Source organism: Muscardinus avellanarius (assembly GCF_963383645.1).
Source record: "Muscardinus avellanarius genome assembly, chromosome: 12".
In the NCBI taxonomy this organism is placed as follows: domain Eukaryota; kingdom Metazoa; phylum Chordata; class Mammalia; order Rodentia; family Gliridae; genus Muscardinus; species Muscardinus avellanarius.
The window spans coordinates 68016297-68037575 of record NC_137798.1 but is presented as its reverse complement, the minus strand read 5'-3'; the positions used below and the strand labels follow the sequence as shown (position 1 = coordinate 68037575).

The window sequence follows — 21279 nt, the reverse complement described above, 5'->3', positions numbered from 1 at the left end:
TGGGATTGAAACCCTTTTACCTCCAAGCTATACTCCCAGACCTATTTTTTATATTTTTATTTGGAAACAGGGTCTCTTAAGCCAGCGCGCTGGCTTCAAACCTGTGCAATCCTTCTGTCTCCACCTCCCAAGTGTGGGGATTACAAGAGTGCACCACCATGCCCAGCTGCAATGAAGTTCTAAGAGTAGATTATAATCCTTTCTAGCTAGCATACTTATAAAAAGTATATTAGGATATACATATATATATGTATACACATAATAAAGACCATGTAGAGACATAGCAAGAAGTTAACCATCTGCAAAACAAAAAGACAGGCCTAAGAACAAACCAAACCTGCTCACATTTGGATCATCAGCTTTTGGAATTTGTAAAAGAATGAATTTTATTCTTTAAACTACCTGGTTTTCTGGGGGTGGGGCTGGGAGTGGCACACGCTTGTAATCCCCACGCTTGGGAGGCGGAGACAGGAGGATCACGCAGGTTCGAAGCCAGCCTTGCTGGCTTAAGAGACCCTGTTTCCAAATTAAAAAATATAAAATAGGTCTGAGACTGTACCCTGGAGGTAGAAGGGTTTCCAGGACCCCAGTACCACACACACACAACACACACACACACACACACACACACACACAAAAAAAAAACCCAAAAAACTACCTGGTTTGTGATACAGTGTTATGGCAACACTAGCAATCTAATATAATCTTCTATAAATGTATGTTTAAAGCCAAGTTTTTTTCCTTGTGAGCTTAGAGAGGTCCTAGGCTCAGATGAATTCATAGATGTTTCCTTATCACCTAGCCAGAGTGTGGCCCTGAGTAGGTGTGAGGGAGATGTTTGTTGAATTGAACTGAATAAACACTAATGGTGTTTTATCACAGCAGTGGCAGATCAGCTGGATGCCAGCTAGACACTTTCTGGTTACCACCTGAAGTTTCCAGACTGTTCCTTTTCTAGTTCTTCCTATAAAATGGCTTTTTTTGTTTTTTCTTATTATAAAAGTAAAAGTAAAAGCATACAGATATAGAAACATATGTTCATTATAAAAATAATCTGGTGATACATTAATGTACAAAAAACAAAGTAAAACTTACCCAGAAGTCTTCCACCCATTGTATTCATTATTCAAATTTTGGGGTATATATTTTCCTCAGAATTTCTCCAGGTGGTCAAATCAATGCGGTTATCAATTTCTTTTGCCTAACCAAAAAAGTCACGATTTATATAGCATATGCATTTATAATATGCTTCCCTCCGTGTGGTATATTGCAGATATTTTTTCATACTAGAAATAAAATAAATGTGGATGTATAGTAGTAATTTCAAATAGCTTAATTATATTTCATTTAAGGAGTGTGCAATAACTTATTTAGACTTGTTCTACGAATAGATAGTTATATTTTTTTTTTGTCTTTTCTTAATGTGAGTACTGCTATGAGAATTTGGTCTCTGTTGTGGTTCTTGTCTCATTATCCCTCTATTTCTAATCTCTTTACTTACTGAAGACAAGACAGATATAAAACAGCATGCTCTGCAGTATATGCTGGCAACTGTGGAACCGCTAATGTAGATACAGAGGCAATGCAGATGTCTTCTAAATTCCTTGCAGAATTCTCTTGACTGGGACATGTCCATCTGCTTCCAGAAACCAAAGCTTTTCCTGTGGGCTCTAAATTCAACCATCAAATTGCCTCCAAGGTCTCTACTTGGCTATAAAAATTCAAAATATTCAAAATGCAGCCCTTGATGTGTCTCCCCAAATCTACCTTTCATTAATTGGCCCTTCCCATCTCAATTAGAAATACCATTGCTCATCCAGTTACTGGGATAATGGGGGAGTTATCCCTGCTTCCTCCCTTGTCTTCACTTTCCAAATCCATTCCAATTACATTGGAAAGTCTCTGCTGATTTTATCTCCAAAATATGTCTCTAACCTGCCCTGTTCTTTCTACACTGCCTATTTCATTTCTTGTCTAGAGGACGGCCACAGCCGTGTTTTCCCATGCTTCCTTCTGTGTTTCTTCTACATAATGGCAAATTGATTATGCTGGACATAGACTGATACTGCTATCACAAGATCCCTTTCATCCATATCTAGTTATTTATTCCAACAAAGTCTCTTGGTGCTTGCAGCTATAAAAATAATAATAAAAAAACAACAACCAGGTGTGGTAGTGCACGCTTGTAATCCTTGCATTTGGGAGGCTGAGACAGGAGGATGGCAGTTCGAAGATAGCCTTAGCTACTTTGTGAGGCACTTTGCAACTCAGTGAGACCCTGTTTCAAAAATAAAAAGAATAAAAAATAGGGTTGGGGATGAAGACTGAAGGTAGAATGCCCCTGGGTTTCATCACTAGTACCATTAAAAAAAACATTCTAATACAAATGCACTTTTTATGTTTAATAATACTAATTTATAATGAAATGGTATTATTTTTTGTGGTACTGGGGGTGGAACTCTTCTACCTCTGGGCTACACTCCCAGACCTATTTTTTATATTTTATTTGGAAACAGGGTCTCTTAAGCCATTGAGGCTAGCTTCGAAGCTCCGTGATCCTCCTGTCTCTGCCTCCCAAGCGCAGGGATTACAAGTATGTGCCACCACGCCCAGCATGAAATGGTATTTTTACCATTATCAATTACATATTATTTGGATTGGATCTGGAATGTCCCCCAAAGTCTCATTTTGAAAGCAGGGTCCCCAGTGCAGCAAGGTTCGGGGTGGGAGGCTTTTAGGCAATGATTGGATAATGAGGGCTCTGGCCTCTAAGTGTATGACCTAGCTGGATGAAGGAGGTCACTGAGAGTGTGCCCTGGAAGGGTTCATCTTGCCAGCCCCTTCCTCTCCCTCTTTCCTGGTTGCCAAGACCTGAGTATCTCTCCTCCACTATGACTTTCTACCATGATGTCTGTCCTTGTCTCAGGCCCAGAACAATGGAGCTGACCAGTCATAAATTTAGGCCTCTGAAACCATAAGCCAAAATGAATGTTTCCTCTCCTAAGTTGCTCTTGTCAAGTATTTTGATCATAGCAACACAAAGATAATACATATTAATGATAAAAGTAACGAGCTTCCCCAATTAAAATATGCTACTGCTCACCTAAAAAATCCCAATTTTATATATATTTTGATTTCAAGGGAAAGTTCCAACCCATTGTTTTGATCTCCAAATTTGGAAAGATAAGGCACTTACATTGCTGCAACATCATTTTGCATCCCACTCTACCTTACCTGCTCTGCTCTAGACCTGTTAGGGTTTGGATATGGAATCCCCCCCAAAGCCCAGGTGTTGAAAGCATGATGCCCAATAAGCAAGGTTCAGAGGTGGGTATTTTAGTCAATGATTGGATTGTGAGGACTGTAACCTCATCAGTGGAGTACTATTTTTGATGGATTAATGATTTGAATGGACTTATTGGGTGGTAACTGTATAACTGTAGGCAGGTGGAGTGTGGCTGGAGGAAGAAGGTCACTTAGGTTTGTGTCCTAGAAGGCTCTCTTCTCTTCTCTTCTCTTCTCTTCTCTTCTCTTCTCTTCTCTTCTCTTCTCTTCTCTTTTCCTCTCTTCTCCTCTCCTCTCCTCTCCTCTCCTCTCCTCTCCTCTCCTCTCCTCTCCTCTCCTCTCCTCTCCTCTCCCCTCCCCTCCCCTCCCCTCCCCTCCCCTCCCCTCCCCTCCCCTCCTCTTCTCTTCTCTTCTCTTCTCTTCTCTTCTCTTCTCCTCTCCTCTCCTCTCCTCTCCTCTCCTCTCCTCTCCTCTCCTCTCCTCTCCTCTCCCCTCCCCTCCCCTCCCCTCCCCTCCCCTCCCCTCCCCTCCCCTCCTCTTCTCTTCTCTTCTCTTCTCTTCTCTTCTCTTCTCTCTCTCTCTCTCTCTCTCTCTCTCTCTCTCTCTCTCTCTCTCTCTCTCCCCCTCCCTCCTTCCCTCCCTCCCTCCCTCCCTCGCAGCCATAGGTACCATGAGCTAAGCAGCTTTCCTTGGAGCCAGCAAACCACTGACTGAACCTCTGAAAATGTGAGCCCAAATAAGCCTTTCCTCCTCTAAGTTGTCAGACTTTTTGGTTATAGCAAAAAAGGCTGACAAACACACCTCCCTTTCTTAAAGTTCCTTGAACATCTGTCCTTTCTCCCACCTGAGATTACACAGCTGTTCCCTCTGCCTGCTTACTCTTCCTTCTTTTGGGCTTCTCTTTATTCCTTCCCCTAGTTTACAACTTACATGTGCCCTGCCCAGAAAAACTTTACCCAATCATCCAATTTAAATTATATTCCCACCCTTATTTTCTTCTTTGAGTTTTAGCTTGTTTTATCCTGTTTGAAACTATTTGACTTGTAAACATTTACTTTGTTGATTTTGCTGTTTACTGTCTACTTCCTCTACTAGAAGGTGGACTTTATGAGGTTAAGTCTGCGTCTGTCTCATTCACCAATGCACCTCTGAACCAAATGCTTAGTGGGCTCCCGATAAATGACCTGGTGATTTTGTTGTTTTTATGGCTTTCTTACACAGCCATGTTTGTTTTCTAATGCCAAAGACATTTAACTTGCAGGTTTAACTCCACCCCCAGGCTGAGGCGGTCGTAGTACCTAAGGAGATAAGTCCCTACCAGATGTTGACTCAAGTTCCAGTGACTTTGTGAGTGGCTAAGGGTTTTCAGCTTATTGAGCTACTTTCACTCTACTCCTCTCTCTTTCCCCCTGTGTCTCCCTTCTCCTAGTGTCTGTTCCATACTGTGGGGCTTCTACCTCTAGTTTGGGTTTAAACTTAAGTTGTAGTCTAGGACTGGTGGCTTCTTGACTGTAGACATACCAGCCTCTCTTCCTGAAGCTGCACTTGTTCTTAATTAATTCCCAGCTATCTCTAACCATTAGCTATTTTCTCTAATCAGACAAACTGCCCTCTTTTGCTTACCCTTGATCACTCCCTGCCTGTTCCACCCAATAGACTGAAAATATTGCCACTCTTTAGAACTTTCTGTCATGTTTCACCCCAGGAATGGATGACAACCTACACTGGAGGAAAGAGGTCTTTGGAGTCAGTTGTACCTGGGTTTGAATGCTTGTCCTGCAACTTATTAGCTGTGTGAACTTAGGCTAACTATTGACTTCTTTGAGACTCAGTTTTCTCATTATTTATATGATGGTAATTAACATCTATATTGAAAAGTTGTGGGGATGAGAAGCACCTAGTGGAGAACCTAGCACCAGGCTGGTGGCCTCTGTTCCTGTTTTTTTTTTTTTTCTCATCCCACCAGTTTCTAGTGCAGGTTATGGACTTTGTCCAAGGAGTCACATGGGCTTTTCATGCTGTTCTTTTTCTCTTGATGTGAGCTGATCTGATTTCTTTAACTTTTTGAGTTTCTGGATTTTATTTTTGCCCCCCCTCAAATCCTTTAAACAAAAGCTCCTTAACTGACTCTATTTACATATCTGAGCTACTTTGATCTATTTCTTTCTAGCATAAGGACCTTTTGTTCACCTTTGAAAGTGAGATGCATGCCATAGTTTTTTCAAAGAACCTTATAGTTAGAAATGGTGTTGGCCTCATTTCCCCCAAGATGATATATAGAGTGGACATCATTCGTTACGTTCACATGCAATGAATGTTCTTATAAGAAGTGCCATTTTGGCGGCCAATTTTATGGCTATAAAAAGGCTTTATACTATAGATAGAATGCAGCATCATAGCCATTTGTAAGAAACTTTTTTGTAATGACTTTTTCAATGCAGTTTATTTTTTCTACATTACAATTAAAATTACATGACCATCGGGCTTTTCTGGAAGGCATAAAAATAGGTCTTTGGAGGGAGTACACCCCCACAGATACCTTGGTACAATAATTTGGAGAACAAATGGGATCCCATATGTTTCTTTCTTCCTCCTATACAGAATTGATGTTTGGGCACTTATTCATAGTTTGCTTCTTTGAAAATGTTTGGTTCAATTAATCTACTGAAATGAAGGTAACTGGTCTTTAAATAACTGGTGCCATATCAGGATAGGATGTTCATGAACAACAGATGGGCTTATGATCAGGCTGCATTTCTCTTTATCAAATTTAGAGTAAACTGAAGAAGATCCAGGGTACCTAACCTGGCTTCTTAAATGGAACAGAAGCTTAATAAATACTAGTGGAGAAAGAATGAATATAAAAACAACTAATGGTTGGAACTCTATTACAGCTTTGGGGGAAAGAGAAAATTTAAATAAATTAGTTTAGGGGTTATGTAATCTTAAAGTATCAATAAAAATAAGTTGTTAATTTCCTTTCAGAGATAAAAGATCAGAGATCACACTGTCTACCATTCTATGAGTTCCTTCTATAATGGATATCTGATGGTTTTGTTCCTCAACTCTCTCTTCATTTTGAAGTCTCCAAAGTCAGTGAGACTATGGGATATGGCATTGCCAAGTAGCCAGGATAGAGTACATTCCCTAAGCACTGCATTTCCTTTGCATCCATTCTTGGTGTAGGCCCTGACATGTAGATGAGTAATCCTGGTAAGGAAATCAGCGGCTTTCTCTGGATTGTCATGTAGGTGTTGGAAATTGCTGCAGTTTGGATCTAGAAAGTCTTCCAAAGATCCAGTGTTAAAGACTTAGACCCAAGCTTGGTGCTATTAGGAAGGAGCAGAAATTTTAAGAGATAGGACTTAGTGGAAAGTCTTCTAGTTTTTAGGGGCATGCCCTTGAAAAAGATTGTGGGACTCCCAGCCCTTTCTGTGTCCTCTTCTTTTCTTCCTCTTCTTCTTCCTCTTCTTCTCTTTTTCCCCTACTTATGAGGTAAGCACTTTTTCTCCATTATGAGCTCCTTGCCATAATGTATTGTCTTGCCACATGCCCAAAAGCAATAGTGCCAGCCAATTCATCATGGATTGAAACCTCCAAAACTGTGAGCCAAAATAAACCTTTTCTCTATGTAAGTTGATTATCTCAGGTATTTTTTTTTATGAAAAGTTAACAAAGTAATAAGAGAAGTTTCTTTTTTCCCCCATTGCTGTAGTTAAATTTAGAAGTGGTGAATCTGGGCAGTGGCATATTGGTAAATATTTCAACAGTTGGCTCTCATGGAAAAATACATATATATTTATATTATATAAATGCATATATATATATACACTATATATATATAGTATATATATAGTATATATATATATATATATATATATATATATATATATATATGGTGTGTATGTGTGTGTATTACTGGGATTGAATCCAAGGACATTTACTTCTGAAACACACCCGTGCCCCCAGCCCTTTTTATGTTTTTGCATTGAAACTGGGTCTCACAAAGTTTCTGAGAGTCTTGCTACATTGTTATGACTGTCCTTTCAATCTGTGTTCCTCCTATCTCAGACTCTCAAGTACTGGGATTACAAGCATGTGCCACCATACTTGTACACATACTTGAATTTATTATAAATCCTGATAGATGTATAGCACATGATTTTTGAATAATATTATAACACTTTTTGTGTGTTTCACCTAGCCCAGTGATTTCCACAGGATACTCTCACTAATTTTTGTCCATTCCAATCTATGGTTAAATGGGTGACAAGGTAGTTCCAACATGAATGTGGGTTGATATTTTCATACTAAAAGAATATTTCCCTAGTTATTTTGTTATTTATAAGGTTGCTATGATTTAGAGGTTTGTGTTCCCTGACTCCCATTTATATCTGGGTTTCGTGTTATTGTCATTAGAGATCCAGGGCTTGGAGATACACACTGGGGCAATGTCAGCATTTCTTTACTCTGTACTTCTTTTTCAACTTCTCTCCCTTTTCCTAACACAGGAAAAGTTTTTAATGATCTAGGACAAAGGTAGGATCATATGAGATAATTGATTTTTATAAGATATTTTTCAACTTTTTTGAGTGACAGTACAGTGCGGTGGTCAAATAGAATGGTTAAGAACTTGGGTTCTGAAGACAGAATTCCTGGGGTGCACCATTCTGGCTATATCACACACTAGCTTCGTAATCTTGTGCTAGATACTTAGATTATTTTTTCCTCAGTTTTATTTTTGGCTCAATAGGGATAATTTAAACACCTACTATGGTGCCTGGCGCATAGATGCACAATCAATATTTGTTGAATTAAATTTAATTTTACACGATTATAATTAAATGAAAAACTGCATATAAAGTACTTAGAATAATAATGTCTAACACCTGGTAAGAATGATGCATAGCTTTTATTAGAACACCTTTCTTATTAGATTTCTGTTTACCAAATGCCTATGCTTTTGAAAACCAAAAGCCAGGAAGAATGTGAGGAACAATGACAGTAAAAGAGTCCTGGTGAACACGAGGATGATAAAACATTTAATGTTTCAAAAATATAAATTCATCATATGTAGTGGTCTCTTATTTAGCTTTTCTGATCTTGGACTTTTTTCTCCATAGAGCATATTATATTCTAGTCACGTAAAAGTTTCTTTTCCTAAAATACTGGGTCACTTCCTCAAAACATGCCTTTCATTGCCTAGAGAATATAGCCAGACAGCTTAAGCTGTCTCCAAGTCTATCTCTCATTTCTCTTAAAGTACAAATTATCTACCTTTTGTTACATACCACAAACTTCCCTATTTTCCCTTTTTATGCTTCTGTCATCTAGGGACCCCTCCCCTCACCTCTGAGGACATCCACAGCAAGGCAAATGGAGGCTGGAATTCAGCCACTGTCTTCTCCTGCTCTGATGTGGTTCTATCCCCTTATACAGAGACATCTCTCCCTAATATTTCCAAAAATGTCCTAAGGGCTAGTGGCAATACTGGTGCAGAGGAGCAGAGGGTTTCAACTGTGTTTGTGATCTTTTCTCATCAACCATGAGACAGATGTTGCAACAGAGGAAGTGCAAGGTGGCCAGAGAAAAGGACACAGAAAGTGCTTTTTGCTAAGTCTTAGAGAGTCCCAGAAGGCCTCTGGGTGGAAGTGACATCTAGGCTGTGAATGGCTGGTGTTTCAGTCCACTTTTATGTTGCCGTGACCAAAGTACTGACAAGCACAATTTAGAGGAGGAAAGGTTCATAGAGAGCTTATGGTTCTAGAAGTTTCAGAGGTTTCATAGTTTCCAGAGATCCATGGATGGATGCTGTTGATGCGGAGACCACAGTGGCAGGACATGATGGAGAAGAGCTGTTCTCTGTCATGGCAGCAGACACAGAGAGCAAGACAGGAAGCACAGGGGCGTAATTAGTCAGCAAGGCTGTATCTCTAGCAACCCATCTCCTCCAACCATGCTCCATCTCTAAACATTGCCGCTTTGGAAACATGCTTTCAACACACAAGGTTTCTGGGATGATATCTCAAACCCAGACCACAGCAGCTGGTTGACACAGGACTTTGATGGATAAAGAGAGAATGTATGTACTAAGTATGAGAAATAAAATGGAATGCAGGTAGCAAGGAAGGTTGGGGATATAGAATTGGAGTGGGCAATGACGAGAGAGAAGACTGGATAGGTGAGCAGAGGTCAGATAAGGAGGGATGTAAGAAGACGCTGCACGAGCTTTGGATTATGGCCTGAGGGCAAAGAGAATCTTAGACATATTCAAGAAAGGAAGTGACATAAACAAATTTATGCTTTAGGAGGATCACTTGAGCTTCCCTGCAGGGTGAAGAATGAATTAGGGTGGGGTTCAGAGCAGGGGCAGAGGATGGGAGGAGCACGCAGGGAGCAGGATGATCAGTTAGGAGGCTGTTGAGAGATGATAGGACTGGCCTTGAGCGGTGCCAGAGAAAGTGGACACTTCTCAGACGTGGGAGGTTGAATGAACAGGATTGGATGCAGGGTTGAGGAACATTGAAGTTACTGGGTTGAATACCTGGGTAGACAGAGGGGACAATCCTGAGATCAGAAACACTGGAGAGGGAAAAGTCTGGAAAGTTGCAAGATGATGCATCTGTTTGAAATATAGGGATCCTGTGTTATTGCCACCTGGAGAGAGTCAGTCAGCACATAGGTATGGGGCTCAGTGCTTTATAATTCAGAAATTCGTGGATTCCTGAATATTTGTATCTCCTGTATCAGGGGTAGGGATAGAAATCCTTGTTATAAAATACATTAATATCTCTGCAGCAAACCATGTCGATATTCACTGCAAGTGAAATAAAGAGTCGATATTCACAGCAAGTGGGATAAGGAGAGAATATAGACAGGTTACTGACAGCTCAGGTCAGGATTTTCTGGTAAATGAGTTTGTGGCAAATTTATGAAAAAATACTTTGCAAGATCATATTTTTCTATTAGAAGTCTCGATATAATATTATCCATCAGTGCTATCTCATTTATTATTTTATCAGCCACACGAGGTAGGAATTATTACATTTATTTATTTATTTATTTGGGTGGTACTGGGGTTCCTGGAAGCCCTTCTACTTCTGGGCTACACTCCCAGACCTATTTTATACTTTTTATTTAGAAACAGGGTCTCTTAAGCCAGTGCGGCTGACTTTGAACCTGTGTGATCCTCCTGTCTCCGCCTCCCAAGTGCGGGGATTATAAGCATGTGCCACCACACCCGGCCTATTTATTTATTTATTGTCACTGGAGAGTGACTCCAGGGTAAGTCTACCTTCAAGCTACATGCCAACTCTATTTTATTTTTTGTTTTGAAAAAGCATCTCACTAAGTTTCTGAGGACTTTGCTAAGTTGCTGGGGTTGACCTTGAACCTGTGATTCTTCTTTCTCAGCCTCCTGATTACTGGGATCACAGGCATGTGCCAACATGCTAGGCTTACTATTCCCTTTTTTATAACTAGAAAACTCAAGTGCAAATAGGTTAATTAAAGTTCTTAGGTGACATAATCAGTGTTTGAAATCAATCAGCCTATGGTTGATGAAATTTCCCAGAGGAAACAAGTAGTAAATAGAGTCAAATGTCATAGGCAGGTAAAGTAAAAGTAAGAATGAAATTGTTTCACAGGATTTGGAAAATAATCCAAATAATATTTGGAGAGGCAGTTTCAGAGATTAGGGGAGTAGATGCCAGTCTGGGATTGAGTGGCAAGAAATGGAGCCTTGTATAGAGCACACATCTGCAACTGACCATGAAGGGATGGAAGAGACAGGAGAAGCCAGAGGGAAGCAGTGGAGTTTGTAAACACTTTGGAGCAAGTTGAATGTTGAAGACAGGAATGAAGGGACAGTCAGTCAAATGAGGCTTCTCTAGAGCACAGGTGAAGAGATCCAGAGCAAGTAGAGGTATGGGGACCAGAGCTGCTCCCAGTTGGTTTAGAAGAAAGAGAGAACGGATGAAAGAACAGAGTAGAAGCCTAAGGATCATAGCCTGACCATTCTCTGCAAGTCATATTCTGAGACAGCAAGATGAATGGGGGACAACAGAAGTGTGAAGAGAGGCAGGCTTGGAGAGAGTGACTGTGGAGAACTGAAGACTCAACTCATCATGGATGCCAAGAAGGGACAGGTGCATCGAAAGGGTCAATTTCAGTTTGGGGGCCTTGAATATACGATGAGTCAGTTTCAGAGCTTTGGTGATTCTCTCTTGAGAAACTCAGCAGCTACAAATACAGAGAGGCACTTGGATATATTAGGGCTGAGTCTTTGCTGAATCTGTAATCAAAGATCAAAGATCTGATCCTTGAGAACCGAGGATCTTGGCACAACATCTACACCTCAGAAATTCTCATAGAATGCAGCATTGGTCCTCAACCTTTGTGCACACTGGAATAACCTGCAAAACTTCAAAACACAGCTCAAGTCTGACTCTCATCTTCTGGAATTCTGGTTTGGTTGGTCTGGGGTATGGCCTGGACTTTGGGATTTTTAAAAAAAATCCTGCAGGTGATTCTTAAGTATAGCCAAGGTTGATAATTATTGTCCTCATAATTTCCTATATCTAAAACAACTTCAGAGCCTGTATCAGCCAGGAAAAACTATGATATAGCAAACTGCAGAATCTCAGTTTATTAACACAACAAAATTTTGTTTTCTACTTATGTAATGTCTGCTTACTGTAGATCTGGGTTCCTTCCGTGGGCAGCTGTTCCCTTTGTATTGCTTGGCATTCCTTAGTCACTGAGGCAGAGGAAGAGGAATGGGAAAACGAGTCATAGACCTTATATGTTTTTATCCAGAAGTAACACCCATCAACACCAGTTATAGTTCATGAATTGGTACTAGTTGCATGACCACAGTCAATTTCACAGGGGAGGAAAAAGCAATTAGATATTGTTAACATTGTTAATGATCACCACCTAGAACTTTTATTGAAAACAAAAGTAGAACAGTAGGGCAGGCTTAAGTATTTACTTTCATGAACTTATATGGTACATATTGCATGCCATTATTATTTTAATGGAATTCAAATAGAAATTCATTTAATCCTCATAAAAGCACTAATAAATGGGGGATATTTATGCCCATTTTTCAAAAGGGAAAATTGAAGTTACATATCCTGTCCTAAGTTATACAAGTAGCAGAGATGAGATCAAATTTCACACAGTTCAGGTCCAGAGTCTTAAGCACCAAGCCTCACCCTCTATTTCCTCTATTTTTCCTAGCTCTCAACTTAAATCCTGTTTGGGGGATGGAAAAGCACGAGGTGGGAAGTGTATGTGTGTGGGATTTTTTGCATGCTGAGGATGGAGTAATATTTGTGTATTCCACTGCTGGTGCTCTAGGGGGAGACACAGAGTGAGGCGGGGGAGGGAGGGGAGGAGGAAGATGTGGAATAGTTGCTGTTGCTAATGAGATCAGTCCTGGAGGAGAGTGTGGGGAGTGACTTCTGACCCTTTCCTTTTTTGCTTCCTTCCATTCTTTCATCAGAGCTACCCACTCAGCGTTTGCCAATTGAATTTGAACTGGGCTAGCTCAGAGACAGCAGGAATGGAGAGAAAAATTCATCCTTTAGAAAGTAGTGTTTGGGCCATTTGTACATAGGGGATCAAGCATTAAGGGGATAAACAGATACATTTCAGAAAATTGACATATAATTACAGCTACTGTCAAATAAGCTGTATTTTGATATCCTCAGAGGAGGAATGTTTGATAAAAGAATCCCTTAGTGAATTGCAAATCATCACTTCCTAATATATCAATTTCCTAAGGCTCCACTTATTATTATTTTTTTTACTGCTTTCCATTCAATTGGAATACACCTGCAGTCCAACTCAGCCTGGCCTGTCTTTGAGGTCAGCAAATATTTCTAGGAATTGTTTTCCAGACGACCTAATTGCCACACCTCAAGACACAGACAAAGGACACAGGATTCTGCTTTAAATGGGAAGTTTTGCAGTAAAATGAGCAAACAAAAAGAAGTCCTTTGTGTGACATTGGAGCTGAAAATTCTTATCTCTCTCACCTGTTATATCCTGCAGCGTGGTCACAACATATGGACTCTATCTGCAAAGCACTTTCAAAATGCTGTATTGGCACCTTGCTGCAATCTGCCGGCACAGCCCTCAGGGCCAGGCAGTCCATACTCAGGTGCCAGCTCTTGGTTTTTCTTAACTCCATTTTGATTGGGAGTTGCTGCAAATTGTTGCCTGGGGTTTCTGGTTTCTGATTTCTCTTGATGCAGAGGCAGTGATGGTGATAGTGATCACTGGGTGTTGTTGACTGTTACCAAACTAACCCAAGATCAGGCTATCTTGGATAATTTATGAGGTATTCTGGATGCAGAGTCAGGAGCAGCTTCTGGTCTCTGTGCAGAGCACTTTAGCGCACGGTCTCATCTAGGACAAGATATTCGATCACTCTAGGCCAGTTCCTTCATTTATAAAATGAAAACTTAAACTAGAAGACTAAGGAAAGTGTATAATTCAGTGATTTGACACTTTATAACTACAAACTGTTTTTATAACAGTCACCAAAATATCCCAGAAGTTATAATGTTAGGCAGTTATTGAGAACAAAGAAAGAAGGATAATGCCATCTTAATTAAATCTGCAGATGGAAATAAACGGGGACTTTTACCAGTAATTGTGTGACTGTGTCTTAATGGAGTCCAAAAGAGTTTCCTCTTCAGAAAGTGTGAGCTAATACACCCACAGAGGAATGATTAGGAGCAGGGATATTTATACTGGATGGGAAATGCTGGGAAGCTGAGATTTTAAATCAATACCCAGAGGCGAGATGTGGGCAGCTGATGATGTGTAAAAGAACATACAGATTTGAAGTATTCTCTGTTAACGACAATGGAATTATCACACTGCGCTAGATATCTAGGATAGCAACCTATGAAACAAAACATACACATATATCTTAAATAGGCCTGCCTGTTTACCACCCCAGCCAATGAACATCTGATTAGAATCTTTAATACAGGTCATTTAAGACTCAGCAGAGGGGCATAGACTCAACTGTGTGTTTAGGGCTGGGGTGGTGATACGGGTTTTGAGGTCCCTTCCTGCTGACAATTCACCCTACCAGGGAGGGATCTGTAGCCTCCAGTGACATATCCCTGGCTCCTGCTGGTGACAAGCTAACCACAGGGATCCAATCTGTGCCTGAGTTCCTTGTTATTTAACTAAAGACACCCCAATGTATTTAAAAGACATCCTAGCTGTAGGGAGGGGGTAAGTTCACCTCCACAGCAGTGCTTCTGATAGAAAGCTAGAATAGCCTTGTGTTATTCAACCTGACTCTTGATTTTTTTTTTTTCTGGAAAGAATCTTAACAGAACAAGATCTTGCTCCTTCTTTCTCTTCCCATCAACCTGGGCTTGCTCAGCTGCTCAAGATGGGGTGGTGGTGTTAGTGGTTTCAGAGAGGAGAGGGGAAAAAGGAAATGACCCAAAGGTTCCTGGAACCTATTGGTGCATTTAACTTCCAGCCACTGGCAATGGTCCTTGGGGGGCATTCCTTGTCTTATTTCAAGGACAGCGATTCTTAAAAGGGAAAGGGACTTACAAACAGAGGCAGACAAAGACCACAAGTCCAGGGGCTAAGAAGACATTCCCCCCACCTCAGCCCCGGGATCTCCTCTCCTTCTGGAAACCTGAACCTGAGCATGTCTAAAGCGGTCCCCTCACCCTGAAACTATTTAAGCGGCAGCAAATATGAACGCATCTAACTAACCTTTCTCCTTTGCCACCAACGACTTTGCCCAGTCACCAAGCACGGACGCTGCTGTGTTCCTCTCACATCGACTAATTATATACTCATCCTTTCTCCAGGGGTCCAGGGAGAGACACCTGAGGCTCGTTAACATCAGTTTCTTAAATTCCATCCCAGAGTTCCTGGTTCTCTAGCTCTGGAGTAAAGCTCTAAGCTGTGCATTTTTTCAACGAGCTCTTCGCTGACGCTTACGTTGCCAGAAAGGGGCCACTTTGAGAATCAATACATTAGATTAAAAAAACAAAAAAGGTGCTGTGGCTTCGGCTCCCCTTTTCTTTCCATCTCTCCTTGCCTTATACCCACCTCCGCAGTTTTCACTCACCCCTCTGTGTCAGTCTTCAGCTTTTGGACAGCTTCCTATGGGTTCCACTAGGGTCTCTGGTTCTGAACGTGAGTGGGAGGGTGCTCCTGCCCTAGCCTTGTGCAGCCCCATCCTCACACTGTACACTGGTTTCCAACAAAGACGCCGCCCGCCCTATTGCCTCTCACTCCGTTGAAAATGACTCGCTGTCTTCCTCTACTCCTTTGCATCAAGTGAAACCTTTTCTGCAACTTTGTAGCTGCATTCAGGCTGGCTTTGCCTCCAGCGCCCAGCCGCCCTCCGGGTACTCCCCTGAAGTGGCAGCAAGCTCCCCAGCGCGCCAGACCAGCCTGGGGCACAGGGCCATTTCGGGTGTCAGCTCTGAGTTCCAACCCAATCTGGCTCCGGCTCAGGGCTGTGGGGTAGCGCTGAAAGCTCAGGAGTTGAGGCTTTGCTTCGGGCGCCTGAGCCCGGAGGGGGGCGGTAGCAGCGTCAGGTGGCTGCTCTGCGTCCCTGCGCACCGCCCAGTCAGCTCCTACTCCCAGCTCAGCTCGGGCTGGAGCCGGAGCCTGTCGCACCGCTGCTTTGCGAGCCTCGTTCCTGGAAGCTGTTGGGGCGTCGGATTCCGGGGGAAGAAGCCGAGATGTGACCCCTCCGATTGCCCTCTGTGGCACCCGCCTCTCCCACTGCACAGCTCCCATCGACAGCAAGTGCTCTCCTGGATCTCCCCAGGGAGAGAGAGAGAGAGAAAGAGGGTCTGCCACCAGGCGCTCAGCGAAGTTGGGCTGCGCTGGGCAGCTGTGCGCCAGCTGTGCGAGAGGGGTGGGCTAGGAGACCGCAAGAGGAGCGCGCAGAAAAAGGGTCTCAGACTAAGGGGGGTTGGGGGAGAGGGGTCTCGAGTTGCTGCTTTCTCTTTCCCGGCCCCGGGGTGCCGGGCGCCGGGAAGAAATGCTGAGCCGGAGCCCCGGCGCCCGCCGCGGCAGCAGCCTCAGCAGCAGCTTCAGCACCGGCACCGGCGGGACAGCGACAGCGGGGGCGGCGCAGGCGCACTGTGCCCGGCGGAGCCTGCAGTTCCCGAGCCCCGTGTGCGGCACCGCCACAGTCTGGGCAGCAGCGGCCGGGGGAGCGCTACTACCATGAACTGCCTGGTCCTCCTCCCCAGAGCTGCTCATCCGGGTCGGGCTGGAGACACAGTCAGGGGACCCCGTCGCCGCCGCCGCGCCCCCACTTCTTTCAGCTCCGTCTCCTCCACCTCTTCCTCCTCTTCCTCCACCTTCTCGTCCTGCTTCCCCCCCTCCCCCGCCGCGGATCCTGGCCGCTGCTCTCCACACCCAGGATGCCGGGGGGCAAGAGAGGGCTGGTGGCACCGCAGAACACATTTTTGGAGAACATCGTCAGGCGCTCCAGTGGTAAGGAGAGTTTCAGTTGAGAACACCCCTGCCTCCATCCCGCCCACGCACACCCCCATCCTCCCTGTCCTATCCCTCTCCCAAGGGGGGAGGGGGTGCAGCCTGTCCTACCTGGTGACTTTAGTTACCAGTCAGACCTGATTCTGGGACTGGGGGCTGGGACTGAGGTAGTGGGAGAAAGTTAGTTGATCTCCTTCCTGGAAGACGTGTGCTCCCCCCCTCCCACCTGTCCATAGCCCGGAACAGGGGCCAGGGGAAGCAGGAGGTCTTGGGTAGGTGTAGCTATACCCGTAGAATCATTTTTTCACTTTGATAAGGAATATCTTTCTTTTTCATCCTTCTCCCACATTAATTCCCAAGTAGGCTGCAGGGACTGACCGAATTCTTATGAGTTTATCTCCGAGGAAAGGTTTTCTTTAAACTGGGAATGGCTGCAAAGTGACTACTTTATCAGACAGAAGACTCAGGAAGGGCTTCTGGCCATGACTGGAATGGCTGAAAGGCACCCTGTGTTAGGGTAGTTAGTGTTGAACCTAAAAAAAGAGAGTGCTTGAAATATGGGAAAGCAATTATTAGGGCCAAATTTGTGTTTAAAGTTTCTTCCTTTGATTTTTAAAAATTGTACATTGGTGCATATGGTATAAATCATTTGGTATAAACAGGAAGAAATGTAGAAGTGAGGTGGTAGCTACTCTGCTTTTAATTCAACTGGAGAATTTTTTTTAAATGGCATTTTACCTTGCTACTGATAGGAAGGGTTTCCTGCCTTGAAGTGTCTTTAAAATACCACTTATTTATATTCATGTATTCCCTACAAGATATTCTAATGGGAGTGGCTATATTGTTCACAGATAAAGACATAAAAACTTTGCATTTTACTGAGATCCCATCCTGTACCTCGTGACTTTAGTTACCAGTCAGACCTGATTCTGGGACTTTCTACTTGTTTTTAATTCTTCTGGTTAATTTTTAACCTCATAAGTAGTATATGAATGTTCCTTAAAGTTTTCCTTCAGAGGCCTGCTATTTTATCTGGAGATCCCTTCTTTGGAGAATTATGAGAAAGACAATTTTGCATGCGGAGTACAGTAGACCTTGGAACTGGGCAGTGGGAATACTCTATGAAATTCCATAATTTATTGTTTACTCATTCATGGAAACAATATGTATTTGGGTGCCTTTTACAGCAGACACTCTGTGGGTACTTTGGGTGAAAAAGTGATTAAGACATTTCCTTTCCCTCTTCTCAAGAAGTTTCTGCCCAGGGGTCAAGACAGAGGCACACTCAGATCGTAACAAATAATTAAATACGATGATGCTTTCTCTGAGGTGGTAGGTTAGATCATACTGATCCCTAGATTAGGTGCTCCTCTAAAACTAGGCTTGCACATATTTCCCTGACTTGGGGACTACATGCATTTGAATGTTTCAAAGTGTTTTCCCTAAATCTCTGACATGGTGTGTTCGGTTTTAATCTGAGGGTGGTGACTTTATTTCTTCTACTTTGGTTGATGTCTGACACTATGCAAGTCCAGAGCAGCATTCTTATATTTGGGGTAAAAACAATAAGTAAGTATAGCCTAACCTAGCATTTGTTTTGAAATCCATAATATTTTTAGCCATTCCAGTGTGACTTCATATGCATTTTCATTTTTCCAGCATGGAATATAAATTTATAATGGTACACAATTTCTATACATATATATTACCTTCTTTTATTAATATCAAACATAGATCTAGGAAGCAAGGGGATATTAGTGTTAAAGTAACCAGTAGTTGGGGGATTGAAAGGCTATTGGAATCAACTGTTTAAGATGTTGGAATCTTATTTCAGCTTTCTCATCCTCATGGGTGATTTCGGTTCCATGCAGTTTGGTCTCTTAAAGGACTTTACAGAGAAGGCCTTAGACGAGAAATCCCACAGGCTCTCTATTGCTCAGTTTGGTGAAGAGAGGGAGAATCCCTTGATTAAAGTTTACTAATATAACATCTTTGGTTGAAACTTCTTACACAGTCTGGAATTATGAGCCAGTTTTTAGAATGCTTTATTTCAGATACAGCATGAAATGAAGACTGACCTTATGTGGCCCGGACATAATCTGCTTTGGTCGCCTCCATTTTACATCTATCTCTTTACATCTAAACTCATGACATTTATCTTTTTACTTTCATGCTCATAACTTCTTTACTGGCTTAATGTTTGTTTTTTCTTGGATGACACCAAGTGTGAGTGAAAATTTATGTTTTGCCATTTAAAAATCCCGTGTCTAGACACCTTTGGTTAACTTTGAATGGTGCTGCTTCAAGCTCCTTAGCTTGGTTTGACATATGTTAGATATTTGAATGGGCATGCACATCTATATGTAGTAAGTACCCAAAAGTCTCAGTACTTTTTTCACTGTAAGTGCCTCAGAAATTTAGAATTAAAGGAAGAAATAGGTCTACAGAGTTCCACCTTTGTCATTTATATGTACTGTAGAAGAGAAATGGAAAAATGCTTCCTGAGAGATTATTTAGTTGAGATTAACAGAGAAAACTTCCTTCAGGATTCTCACAGATGGGTCAGGCTTGCCACGTTTCGGGATTTATTATTCACTTACTTAATAACAATGGAAGTGAAGCTAGGTCAGAGCTTTGGTGGGAAAAGAAAGTAAAAGAGTTGGTACTCTCTAACCATGTTGGGTGCAGCATGTTTGTGTCTATGGACTTCACTATGAGGCATAATTACAATGCTATATATATATTGTGTGTGTGTGAAACAGGTGCTTGCATTATATTTTGACCTATAGCCCACAAAATCCTTTTTATTCTGGTACAGTATTTTTTCTTATAAAAAGATCAGCTGTTATAACAAGAGTCAGAAAAACATAGAAATAATGTATAGAGAAGGGTTCACACAAATGGACAGGCATCCATGGAGGTACAGAGACAGACACCCAGGAGGCATATGAACTCTCTGTCTCTGTCTCTATCTCATACACAGACATAGAGAGCGAAGACCTAGAAAAGAACAGAGACACATGCATGCATGTGAGTGGGGGAGAGAGAGGGAGAGAGGAAAAAGGGGAGAGGGGAGAGGAAAGAGGAAAGAGGAGAAAGGGGAGAAGGGAGAGGCAGAGGGGAAGGGAGAGAGATTAGACATGAAAGAGAAACAGACACAAAGAGAAAACATCAGACATTTATTTTTGCTCATGGGTAGCTAATGAACTGAAATCTCATCCAGCTAGAAATCCATCAGAGAACTTTTTGATGATGCAGAACAAAGAAGCAAGATGTGTGGCATAGTTGAGTATGGCTTTTAAACCTCAATATTTCCTCATAAAATTCCAAACTCCTCAGCTGCAATTTTCTAGAATAACAGTGCCATATTTTGTTCCCTAGAGTAGCAACTCTAGCCTATTTGCTGTTATTTTACACCTCTTGAGATTGGGCTTTTATTTTCTTTATTTAGTTGACTCTGTTATGAGAAAGCATTGCAGGTTGTTACTGGAGATTCAAAGTCTATAAAATAAAATAATGAGGACCATTGAGTAGTGCACATGCACACATACACACACACTTTGTAAAAGTAGGAACTTCCTCTCTTTGGTTTTAAGATGAAAGACAAATTAAATCACTTTTAGACTAATAAAAGAAATTACAATAATGATTGTGTGATGCTAATAAACACAGAGAACACATTCTTGCTCTAAGAAGGGTTAAAGGTGAAATGTATAAAGGCAATAGGAATGTTTAGAGACATTTTTAAAAAATATATTTTGATCGACATAGTGATTGCGCATATTTATGAAGTCCGGGATGACATTTCAACACATGCATACAATGTGTAATGATCAGATCAGATGACACCTGTCACCTCAAGCACTGGTCATTTGGGAACATCCAAAAACTCTTTCTACTAGCTATTTTGAAATATTATATTAATTATTGTCAACTGTCGTTCAGTTTAGAGAAATTGTTGGCTAGTAGGATCAGCTATTAAAAAGGGAGGGTTTCAGAATAGGTGGTGAGTTCATTACATCTGAGTAATGCCACCTAGGAGGCCCCTGCCCCAAGCACTTACTGACTGCATCTATGTCTGGAACATTATGAGGGTTTATTTCCTTATTTAGATTTCAATTATTTATGTAATCTGTTCATCATTGAAAATTGGGCTATAGAAAGCAGTAAACTTGTTTATGGAGACTAAGTACCTGAAAGAAAACAATTGTTCTTGGGACTTTTAGGTGGAATTTTAGATTCAAAAGGCAAAAAAAAAAAAAAAAAAAAAGAACCTGGGCATGGTGGCACACATCTGTAATCCCAGTACTTGGAAGGCTGAGACAACAGCATAGCCAGACTCTCAGCAACCTAGCGAGACTCTCTCTCAAAACAAAAATTAAAATAGGGCTGGAGGTGTAGCATGGAGGTGCCCCTGGTTCAATCCCCAATACAAAAAAAGCAAAAAGTATTTTTTTAGCCCTCAATTTGACTATTTATTTGGGC

General features: G+C 41.8%; 1 protein-coding gene across 1 annotated transcript in view; it reads left to right on the top strand.

Moving 5' to 3' along the window:
* Positions 1-16721: 16721 nt before the first annotated feature.
* Positions 16722-21279, top strand: part of KCNH5 (potassium voltage-gated channel subfamily H member 5) — a gene marked incomplete at both ends in the record, with an annotated part of 301123 nt that continues 296565 nt past the window's right edge. Inside the window, one exon of the mRNA XM_080708022.1 lies at positions 16722-16794. Coding sequence (XP_080564148.1) covers positions 16722-16794 — 73 coding nt within the window. The remainder of the gene's footprint in view (positions 16795-21279) is intronic.